Source organism: Eublepharis macularius, chromosome 7 (assembly GCF_028583425.1).
Source record: "Eublepharis macularius isolate TG4126 chromosome 7, MPM_Emac_v1.0, whole genome shotgun sequence".
In the NCBI taxonomy this organism is placed as follows: Eukaryota; Metazoa; Chordata; class Lepidosauria; order Squamata; family Eublepharidae; genus Eublepharis; species Eublepharis macularius.
The window spans coordinates 107,581,030-107,593,221 of NC_072796.1; the positions used below are offsets into that span (position 1 = coordinate 107,581,030).

The 12,192-nt window shown below is 39.1% G+C and overlaps 1 protein-coding gene across 1 annotated transcript in view; it reads right to left on the bottom strand.

The window, feature by feature from the left end:
- Positions 1-1,819: 1,819 nt before the first annotated feature.
- The window catches only part of RUNX1T1 (RUNX1 partner transcriptional co-repressor 1), a 150,996-nt gene continuing 140,623 nt past the window's right edge, over positions 1,820-12,192 (bottom strand). The window contains exon 11 of the mRNA XM_054985633.1: positions 1,820-6,439. Coding sequence (XP_054841608.1) covers positions 6,164-6,439 — 276 coding nt within the window. The 3' untranslated portion in view covers positions 1,820-6,163. The remainder of the gene's footprint in view (positions 6,440-12,192) is intronic.

A 12,192-nucleotide genomic window follows, 5' to 3' on the forward strand; every position in this document is an offset into this window, starting at 1 on the left:
CATTAGTCTCCAGTATATACTAGATACACACATACACGCACACACAAACACACACTGGTCATATATATTCTATTAACATCTATAAAAGTAGGCAACACAGGCAATATAGTTACAATACAGTAACTGCAATCATAACTACATTTCTTTTAAAGAGAGTGAACAGTATGATACTTTATATAATAGGCCGTTAGCTAATCTCTCCCCAAGTGTAGAGTACATTTTCACTAAAATCTGGCTACTTCAAAGAAAAAGTTTCCATTGTTGAATTTGCTATAATGGATGTATAAATCGATTCACTTTTGTAACAGAAGAACATTATTTTTTCCAGAATGCCTAGCATTCTGAGTGGCTTGTCCAATTCCAGTTCCTGTTTGGTCTTCAAAAATGATCTGTTTCTATATCCATTCCAAAGTGAAATAGCATTCATTTTATGTCCAGTGTAAAAGCAAAAGGCTGGTACATGTCTGTTGATGCTATCAAGGTCATTCCTTGCACATGGATGCAAACATAGCCCAGGATGTATCAAGTGTCCTACTTGCCTCTATATTATCTAGTATACATTTAGACTAGTGCATCTGGTTCATTATTGTCTGTTCTGACTGTCTGGATTCTCAGGCAAAGAATGGTCTTTCCCAATCACCATTATCTGCAATCCTTTGGCTGGAGATTTGAGGGAAGGAACATAGTCTTCTGCACAGAAAGCCAGAACCTGCATTTCTATAACACCATAAACAATGCTATAAACAATGTATAGAGTACAAACAATATGAATACAAGAAAGCATCTGAAAACTCATCAGCATATTATCCACCATCCTGGAATATGGCTTTGTTCAGAGTCCTATCCAATAAAAGTAATGGCAAAAAGGCAGTACACTTTTTATTTCAAATAGTGCCGCCGTTACTCATCATATATTGTTTATAGTTAGAAATATACATCTGTGCAGCATGTCATTATTTAAACAGAGGCATTCTAAGATCTCATGTAGTCAGACTCATTGTTCACCCAGTTAAGACCAGCTTCCTTCTAGTTTACAGGTGTTTTTAACAGCTTTCAGAAGTTTGGAAAAGAAATAATGCATAATCTGGCTTAGAAAGAAAACCCTACAGCAAGCATATCCTTCCAGGGATCTGCCCCCCCCCCCCTTCTGAACACTCCTGCTAACAAGATTTGCTATGCAATCCTAAGCATGTATACTCAGAAGGAAATCCCTTTGAGTCCAATGGGACCTGCTCCTTAGTAAGTGAGTGGACACTTACAGTCTTATGCTATTTTTCATAGTGTGTCAAGTGAGGTGATGGACAGAAATGGTCTGTTGATGTTCACAGATCACAGCCACAGGTTCAGACATGTAACAGTTCCAGATTGGCCATCTGTATATTTTGACAAAGCATGTTGCATTATTCCCAAGCATAATGCAGAAAGCATGTTGCATTATTCCCAAGCATTATAGGTTTAGGCTGTGGACACTTGAACACATGAAACTGCATTATACTGAATGAGACCCTTGGCCTATTGGAGTCAGTATTGTCTACTCAGACTAGCAGTGGCTCTCTCAGGTTTCAAATGGAGGCTTTTCACATCACCTACTGCTGGGTCCTTTCAAGTGGAGATGCCAGGATTCAGGAATTGAACCTGGAACCTTCGGCATGGCAAACAGATTCTCTACCACTGAGCCATGGTCCCTCTCACTTACCTAGCTGTAGGTTCTATTGAAATCAGTGGGACTTGCTTCCAAGTAATCCTCAGGCAGAGGATTGTACTGTTAGTCCTATACATTCCTGGACAAAAATAAAGCTATGCAAAGGATTGAGGAATACGGATTTTAACGTTTTTTTATTACACAGTAAAGAATACAACAATACCTGAATCATACTTTAAAGATTCACAGGTTGACAGACCATACATTACAGTCCAACTAAAGGAAAAAAAAAAAGGATAAACAAGAAACCACAGTTCAGACATAGTAGACTTAAAAGCTCAAGAGAATGCTGACAGAAGCATGATGCCTAGCCCCCACCCCCAACCCCAGTGTTAGTCTACCAGTAACTTGTGGTACATGTCTGAATTAAGTATTGCACAACAACTTTTTTCTTTTTTTCACAATAATGTTGCAGAACCCAAAACAAAAGTTCAAAATAAAACAAACAAACAAAAAAAGAAATCTGAAGTACTTGAAAAAAAAACTGCATTTCAACAGTCTCCAATTATATTTTTTTCCTGTCCCTTGAGGAATTCAGACAACATGGAGTCACTTTTCCCCCCTAAATGTTTTCCAGACATTGGCATGCTTTGCATAAGTAATCCAGCCTTGTAAATTTCAAATCCCCAAGACATGCACCTACACACACACACGCGCGCGCGCACATACATACATACAGAAAAAAAGGATAAAAGAAATTGTTAAAAAAGAAGAGACAGGCAGCCCCTGCCACACACACAGTTTCATGACCGAGAAAAAGAGAAAGAGGAGAGGAAGAGACAGAGAAAAAGAGGACGCCCTAGTCCTATTAGAAATCACCACTCAGATATAATCCAATGAAGTTAGCTTTTTTAATGTGTTATTCCTACAAATTATACTCTCACATAGCCTGTATAAGAAGTGACAAGCAAAAAAGGAAAGTAACAAAAGGTTTTTTTTTTCTTTCTCTTCTTTAGGTTTATGAGGTCTGCATTGTTACCAAGAAGTGATATGGTTTGCAGCTGTATGAGCTTAACTTTTGGTATCCTGGTTCTTTTGTGCCCATTTGGTTTGACTAGACCAGTTTTTTGATAGCTACTGGTGCAATATACATGCTGTCAGAGGTAGAGTGAAACTTTTTGCCACTGAGGAGACTGTAGCAAAACAGGAGGAGAGGAGGAAGAGGAGGAGGAGGAGATAGAGCTCAGAGTTAGGGGGTTATCTCTCTCTTTTTTTGTATTTGTTTTTTTTTTCACTCCGGGTGCCCTGAATTATAAAGTAATGAGACGTACTGTACTAATCCTTCTTTCACACACTAATGTTCAAGAGCAACAGTGCTGTTTCACATACATCACAGCTTCTAGAGACATATGAGTTATTATTATGAGAGAATCAATCTCTCTCTCTTTTTGGATTATTAAACCCTTCATAATCTAGAACACAGAATAGCTCTAGAGGAAATAACTGTCCAGAGTCGCAAGCAGAACAAAAACCAGAGTGAGGTCAAATGAGTTTGGGAGCACCATGATAAGACAGGACTTGTCTGAGAAGGTGGTTATGTGCTTTTGATTTCCAAGTAAGGCAGGGGGCCTGGCAAGCAGAGCGGGCAAGCACCCATCTCTAGAGTCTGACATAAAAGCCATGCCACTCAGCAGTTAGGCAATTCTATCCACCCCACAAAAAGGCATATTCGTTTTCTCTGATGACGCACTGTGTCACCCCTTCTCCAATCCCCAGTGTTATAGTTCAGTAAAAATCTAAATATTTGAGGAGAACTGCTGTGCCCGAAAGGTAAAATGTGGCAACACAACACCCTACCTTTGGTTGTACAGACTGTATGACCCCTTATGATTATTATTCTTGCTTATATTATAACTGATATGCATTATTAGTAGAAGTAATTACATTTGTATCCCGCCCTTCCTACAAAAAGCTCAGAGTAGCATTTTAATAAAAAATATTTAAAAACATAAGAATTGCTGGATCAGATCAGCGGTACATTTACTCCAGCAAACTGTTTCACACAGCAGCCAACGAGTTACCCTAGAGGGCCAACGAACAGGGCATAGAAATCAAGGCCTTCTCCTGATGTTCCGTTTGTCATTTACTAAGCACCTAAAAATAGCTAGGCACTGTACAACAAGGATAAGCCTCACCACAATCTTGTGAGGTAGGTTTGACTGAAAGTGGCTTGTTCATGGCCACCAATGATCCTTGTAGCTGATGTGGGATTTGAACGAGTTTCCCCGTATCAAAGCCAACGAAGCAATTTTATGCAAACCTCACAAAAACCAGTACTTTCTTCTCTTAGACAGTGCTTGGATTAAGACTAGAGAACAGAATTTAGAAATGTTTTCCACAGTGGCATTCACTGCACATCTGCATTATGCTTACGTGGCTGAAAAGCACACAACCATCTCTTGGGTGACTTACTAACAAGTACTTCAGGCCTGGACCCTGGACAATGAAGGGTTAAGTGAGCATATGCTATGCCTTTGCTGGACATGTTTAACCTGCTGATCATTTGGAAAGTAAAAATGGTGCTTTTCAGAATTCAGATTTTGGTCCATCAGATCAGTCTTTGGCTGACTTCCCTTTTTTGTAATAGTAGTAGTAATACTGTAATATAACCTGGCATTCAGCAGTGTTAAAGCTGTCAATCTACACCTCAGCATATGGAGCTCTAATCATCGTCATCATCATTATTTTTCTTTTGTAAAATCAGAAATACCTAACGACCTTACAGTGATATTCATGCACTGCTTTTTCCTTAAAAAGTTATGATAGCCTGTTTTATTTTTTTTTATAAAAAGATCCCTATTAGTGAATTTTGAAAACAAAACCAAAATAAAACCCAAAAAACAAAAAAGGAAAATAAGAAAATAACCCACCACTATTCTATCCTACAGATAAACTCGGTGAAATGGCTCTAGCATCTTTAAAAAGAGTTTGCCCAATAATTAAAAAAAGCATGCCTAGGGAGTCATTGTGACAGTGCAAAATACATTTATGTACATCCCTCTTACAAAAACACCAATATGTTAGCATTCCGGGAAGCATGCTAAGTGTTCCAAAAAAAAAAATTATTTTTTTTCCCTATAACAGAGTGAAATAGCAGCTCCGAAAGATAGCTTTTTTTCCTTTTCTTTTCTTGAGGACAAACAAATTAAAAAGGGGGATTTTTTTCCTCTTTTTTAACTACTAGAGAAATATCACTACTACATACAGATATAAAAGCAGCATAGAAAGTTACAGGTCTCTCACCTACTAGTAATAAAGAAGACTAAATGTGAGCATGGTTAACTACAATGCATCTTCACATTTGTCCAACACATTTACAAGAAAAAACACCATTGGGAAACCTCACAGGACAGAAGTGTTTTAACACCAAGAGAACTACTAGATTTTTTTCCCCATTTTAAATCTTTTTTTTTTTTAATTAAAAACCCAGACAGGATGGGATGGAAATAATCTGGAAGGGTTTGGGAGCTGGAGTCACCGTATTATCTGCATCATTGATACAAAAATGAATGAGGTGGAAATAGACCCGATTGTCTTACTCTGTGGAACCTTGCAAAAAAGTAAAGGAAATTTTGAAGCTTTTTTGGGAGGGAGGGGTGAGACAGCTGCTTGATGTAGCTGCTGCCAAAATGCTAATTAACTGCAGGCTCTGTCCTTATTTCTGTACTAAAAGGGGAAAAAAAAACCACAACCAAACAAAGAACAGAAAAGAAGAGGAGCCATTTGTACGATGGCAAAAATATTTTTTTCCCTTTTGCTGCTGTTTTATGTCCTACATCCCACTGCAAATCATCTTCCATTTTTCATTCTGTTGACCTGGATATTATTATCTTTCATTCAGAAACAAGAAAAAAATGAACATCTGTGTCTCTTTCCAATCTGCTGCACATCTGCGTGTTTCGATGCAGGTCTTCAGAGTTCAGTCAGTAACCCACGGACGCTATTCATCTTCTTATTAAAATGTCTGCTGCTTTATCCAATGCTCATGCCCTTGAGGGTTTATTTTTTTCCTTTATTTCTTTCTCTCTCTCTCTCATGTTTAAAAAAATTTCCATTATTGTTATAAAGAACATTGTGACTTTTTATTATTAGCATTTTTGCTTTCAACAGCAATTAGCAATCTCTTGGTTTGCTGTTTGGTAAAGCATCTGTTAATGAGGTCATCTAGTTTAAAATCCCAGCTACTGGAAAATAACAGGGAGGAGGTCAAATCTACCATTTTTGTGTTAAATTATCTGCTCTTTTCCATTTCCTAAAGAAAAGATATCTTTGTTTTCCAGAAGAAGTCATTATGACCCGTTACTGGCCTTCTGTATTTTACTTCTACCTCAAGGTACAGTATATAAGTTCTTTTTAAAGTATTGAAATATGACAGTTCAGTAAAAATTTTTGAGCATCTGAGGATGAGGATTTTTTTGTTTTGTATTTTTGTCTGCTTTTTAAGAAGTTCTAAATTCAGTCTTAGCGAGGAGTCGTTTCTATGGTGGATGGGGTTCCAGGGGTGGTTGACCTAGGAGTAGCTGCTGGTGGTGTATCAATGGGGCTCCCAGCTCCACTATTGGGTGTTGCGGAGGAGCTGACTGCTGGTGTCTCTCCTTGTTGCTGGGCCTGAAGTGTCTGTCCACAGATATGATGGTGCTTCTCCCAGTCCTTATGTTGGCAAAACGAGCCACAGTATCGTGCCGTGTTGCAACCACTGCAGGTTTCACTAGCTTTACGACCACAGTTCCAGCAACTCTGTAGAGGTAACAGAGAGACAAAAAGAGAGCACAAGAGAAGTCAATCATTTGGCTAAAATTTTAACATCAGTATTATTTTGTAATTTGCGGGACAGATCCATAAATCTAGCTTAGTTTAGTTAAATATGTAAAAAGTTGCAATCCAGTGTAAAAAGTAGTTGACTTTATGCATATAGAAAGAGTTTTCACTCTTTTTTTGTCCTTTACAGCAGCTTCCCATGGTTTTTGACAAGCTGTTTTTGCAACTCCAAAGGCTGTGATGCAGCACAGGGAACTAGGGAAAAACAATCCAAACTTCAGCTGCCTATGCAAAAGCTTTCTCACACAACTAATGGGATACAAGAAAATGTGGCTACAGACTATGGTATACAGTGGACCATATTCCATAAATATGTATTTTATGAAATATATGAGATTCAGTGCTGCCATTTTTTAACTGAGAATGGAGTAATAATTTCAGGGCAAGATCAACTTGTAAGAGAGATGAGTATAGGAGCAGGGTAAATTTGCATTACAAGCCTATTGTTTTCAAATTTTGTAGCATCACTAATTTTAGATACGTGTTTCCTTTTAAATTGTATTCCATTCTGACTCCTTGAAAAGAACTGGAGAGAAATTAAATAAAGGTCTACCTCAAGAGATTTTACAGTGACACCTAAGGGTACCTACTTATCTGAGAGATCCATCCTAGAATTCCTTGGATTTTCAATGTATTGGGGTACAGTGCTCAGATTACACATACAGCCATATATTATTCAACATTCTCAGTGATGTTACAGAAACACCTCAGAACACATACCCTAAAATATGACCACCTCAAGCAAGGACTTCAATTGCTTGTGTGACCAAGCCAGGCTAAATTAAAGTGAACAAAAAGTTAGAACATTCAGTCATAAATGTCTTGCACAATACACAGTTTTGTCCAAGGAGTCCAGAAGAGTTCTAAAATAAGTTGGCGTATCTGCTCATTAGTGGTGTCAAAGGATACAGGTATGCCTTGTTCCCTAGAAAGCAAAAGCCTTGCTTGATCAGACAATCGGTTTGTCTAGTCCACCATCCTGTTTCACACAGTGACCAACCAGAAAGACTCTATGAAGGTATAAGGCATGGAGAATAAGGCACCCCTTGGTAGTTGGTATCCAACACTAAAATGCAAAAGTTTACTGTATTTGAACATTTAATTTACTGTCTTTGAACATCCCATTAAGTCATCATGGATAACTGTCCCTGATACCATTTGTCTAACCCTCTTTTAGATATATCTCAGTTTACAGTCATCAGTACATATGGAAGTAATGAATTCCACAAGTTAATTACTTGTGTTATTGGCATAAGAACTCTAATAAGCAATACAACTGGACTAGAATTACAAAATTAGAAACAAAGCAAAAGCTATCAGACACAATATGTCAACCAATGCACAATATGGAATTGCAGAAGCAGAAGTGCAGGATAGCACATACAATAAAAAGATAACACATACCATAAACAGGCATAGACTGTAGTCCAGACCCCCTTTATGGAAGCACATGACCATTCCCCTTACACTACAGCCCTATTCCCTTCATAAAAATGCCCTCTTTAACAATTCTGTACTAGGCTAATGATGTAGGAAAGGCACTTGACACACATTGTACAACTACAGGTTTCAAAACAGCCCTGGCACTGGATACCTATTCTGAAACAAAACCATTGTGAGACACATACCAATAAAATCACCTTCACTTAAACACACCAATGCTAGTAATTGTGTCTAATCTGTACATTCCAGGGATTGGATGCATGCTTTTGCTCTCTCATGTGAAAAATACAAGGAACTTGGCTTTAGGCAACTACATGACTACTGATTTTCCCAGAATGCAACAGAATTGGTGAAAATGCACTAGAAATTGATGGATTTGGGGGGGGGGTGCCCATAGTTTCCACTGCAAGCAAAGTGATGCTGCTGACATCTAATTTCTTTCTTATATATCAGGATTTCCTTCAAACGGCTAAACGTTCATTCCCTACTTCAGTTTCATTCCTAGTAACAAATTCCTTGTTAAGAATATAGCCAGATGATGGCATCCTCAATTTCTGTTCCCTTTCACTCCTTGCCAAGTGGGAAGCCACCAGAAAGGATGCCTGCTGCTCACTTCCCTCCAGCTTTGCAATGCCAGCTGTATGGCTGGAGCCAAGCCAGCCGATAAGTGAGATTCCTAAACTACAACAGAAATCCCAATTACTAGGAAAGAACAAAGACCTAAATCCAAAACACTGTTTTAAGGAAATTAAACATTTAATCGGAGTCAAGTGGCTTCTTTCGAAAACAGTCCCAGTGTTAGATTTACTCTCTCTCTCTTTTGGCACAGGAATGTTTTGGCAGATGTGAGAGTAGTTAAGTGTCCAATACTCAGAGCATGCTCTCCCTCTCTTTCCTTGCTAGATTGAAATCAGATGCATGTAGCATTTCTAACTCAACTCAAACCGATTAAGCATGCAGACTAAACCAGGTAATTACAAATGCATGAATTGGGTTTTTTTTTTTTGAGGGGAGAATATAGCTAAATTATTCCCATCTTTGGAAAAAAACTCTTCTTAAAAGGTGGAATTACTAGCACAGTGAAACAGATGTTTTTTGGTGGTTAAAATGGTTGGGAATACAGGCTCCTTGTCTGTCATCAGCTGGCTTTGATTCACTGTCCATGGTTTCAGGTTTATTCTGTTTACATTTCAGTGGCAGAGAACGGACTGGTGACGGTTCATTGTAGGTTGATTTTGAAAAGGTAATGATCATCACAAAGAAAAAAAATTGTCAAAATTGGAGATACAACAACAAAGGTTTGCGCCGAGTTCAACATTAAGGCTGTGATGAGCGCTTGAGTTGCAATCGCACAATCTGTTTATTTCAAAGGCTCAGATCAGAAACTTTGCCCAAATGCAGCTGAAATGAAGAGACAATACAGCAGTAATTATTTCTGTATCTCAGGAAAACTTCTACTATGGGATTCCACATCTGGCTGAGTTAAGAATGTGAATGTTATGGAAGCTGCTGAAATGTCACATTTGTATTGCTCAGATACTGCAGTGGCTATTCAGAAGCTGCCTGCTGCTTGTGAATGTTACATCTCTTGGATTTTCTCCTACTCAGAGACTCCAAATCAGTAGTATTCACGGTTCAATGGGTTTGCTGCATCAGGCTGGATGCACCATGCTCATAAGAAGCTGCAGAAGACCTGCTGTCCTTGTAAAGCTTGAAGCAAGAGAACATTAAACCAGTTAACCTAATGGTAACATGTGTCATTATGCTTCATGACAGCCATTTTTCACCTTGCTCCGGCCGTGTCCAGGGTTTCTGTCCCACCTTAGTTGCGCTACAAAATTCCTATAGTACTGTACTAATTAATTCTGATTGGCAATGGCTCACCAGAATCCCACACCCTCTAAGTCTTCTCAATTGCTCTCTGTTGGAGAGCCAGTTTGGTGTAGTGGTTAAGAGTGCAGGACTCTAATCTGGAGAACCGGGTTCCTCCACTTGAAGCCAGCGGAGTGACCTTGGGTCAGTCACAGCTCCTAGCTCTCTCAGCCCCACCCACCTCACAGGGTGTTTTGTTGTTGGGTTAATAATGACATACTTTGTAAACCACTCTGAGTGGGTGTTAAGTCATCCTGAAGGGCAGTATATGTCAAATGTTGTTGTTGTTATTATTATTATATGTTAGTAACTGAACTTGGCAACTTGTAAATGCCAAGCATCAAGAGCGACTTTACGTGAAACAGCTGCTATGTGGATGTTGCTTGAAATTATAATCATGATGTAGAGTGGAGAGGTGGAAAGACAGCATCCTCTCTCTTTTGGGGATGATAGGTACTCTTTATCAAGTATCTAAAGGGGCTGGGCTGCATGCCCTTTGCCATAACATGGTCTATTTGCGTCATTTCTGAAAAGAAACAAAAATGTTTCTCTGACGGTTCATGAAATTGCATCAATGAGATGGGATGTATGGATTTGTTACCACTTGACTGTATTCACACTATCACTGTTTTACAGTATTCATTTGCAACTAGATTTTCTTGTATGGTCAAGGCATCCCAGTTAGGAATGATTGCTATAATGCAACGATAGTGCAATATACAATGATGTACAGATGCAGCCTTGGTGAACAGTGGCTCATTGTGTGGATAAGCCACAGGCCATATGGTTTGTAGCCACATTGCTTTTTTGGGCAGCATTAATTATTCAACAATGGCAGTAGTTGATCAACAGATGGAGCTGCTATTACAAATCAACTTTATTGTAGCATAAGCTTTCGACTTCTCACTTACAATCATGAATCGGCTAGCAGAGTCACCAGCACAGGTACCAGGCCCTGCAACAGACCCAGATGCCAGCTCTGCCCTTATATCTACCCAGGAAATACAATTACAGGACCCAATGGCGTCAACTACACTGTCTCTGGCTCTTACAACTGCTCATCCTCCAATGTGATATATGCCCTCATGTGCCAACAATGTCCATCTGCTCTGTACCTTGGGCAAACCAGCCAACCTCTGCGCAAAAGAATAAATGGACACAAATCTGACATTAAAAATGGCAACTTCCAGAAACCAGTGGGAGAACACTTCAATCTACTAGGACATTCCATCAAGGACTTAAAGGTCACTGTAGTTCAACAGAAATCTTTCAAAAACAAAATCCAAGGGGAAGCTTCTGAATTGGAATTCATATGTAAATTTGACTCAGTCAGGCTGGGATTGAATACAGACTATGAATGGTTATCTCATTATCAGAAGTAACTGACTTCCTTAACAGAAGCTACTGTTTGCATCTACTCCTCCCTCCCCTCTCCACCTATACATCTGACTAGTTTCTTCTTGCCCTCCATGCATCTGACGAAGAGAACTGTGATTCTTGAAAGCTTATGCTACAATAAAGTTGGTTAGTCTTAAAGGTGCTACTGGACTCTTTTTGATTTTGCTACTACAGACTAACATGGCTAACTCCTCTGCAGCTATTACAAATGACACTAAATGTGGTTTAGCTGCTGCGTAACAACAACAGTGTGCTTATATACCACTCTTCTAGACAGATTAGTGCTCCACCCAGAGTGGAGAACAAAGTTAGTGTTATCCCCTCAATACAGCTGGGGAGCTGGGGCTGAGAGAAATGGCTTATCCAAGGCTGCCTGCTGAATTCATGGCAGTAGTGGGATTTGAACCAGCAGAGTCTGATTTGCAACCCAACCACTATGCTACAGTAGCTCTCATGGCTGAACTCTCAAAAAGTCTCTATGTTGTAGAAAGCTGGGGTAAGCCAAGCTTTGGAAAAGGTGTGGCATGCATCTAGACCTGCAAGCACCTACTATCTCCCTGGGCAAGTGGGTGATAGAAGTGGCCTCTATGTCCTAGAACGCATTCTGCATAGCTTATTCTGACAATAAAATCACTTATTGCTCATAGATTTAGCTGGTTACTCAATTCTTAAACTTTAACAAGAGCCTCACCTGTTACATTCAGAGAAGGTTCAGCAGCTGACAAAATATATTAATAGCTTGAGTGACAAATCTGTTCTTTCAACAAGTATTTAGATCTCTCTACATTGTCTGAAACACATTTCCCCTAAGATTTACTACTGCCTTAGTATGATTTGTAGCATAAAAGCAAGTAACGTTTGTGTTTAAAGCTTGTTTCTCATGTTAATGTATAAAGGAATTGTATTTGAAAGAGCCGGCACAACATTTCTCAATGCGCATTAACGTAAGTGTGTTGTAA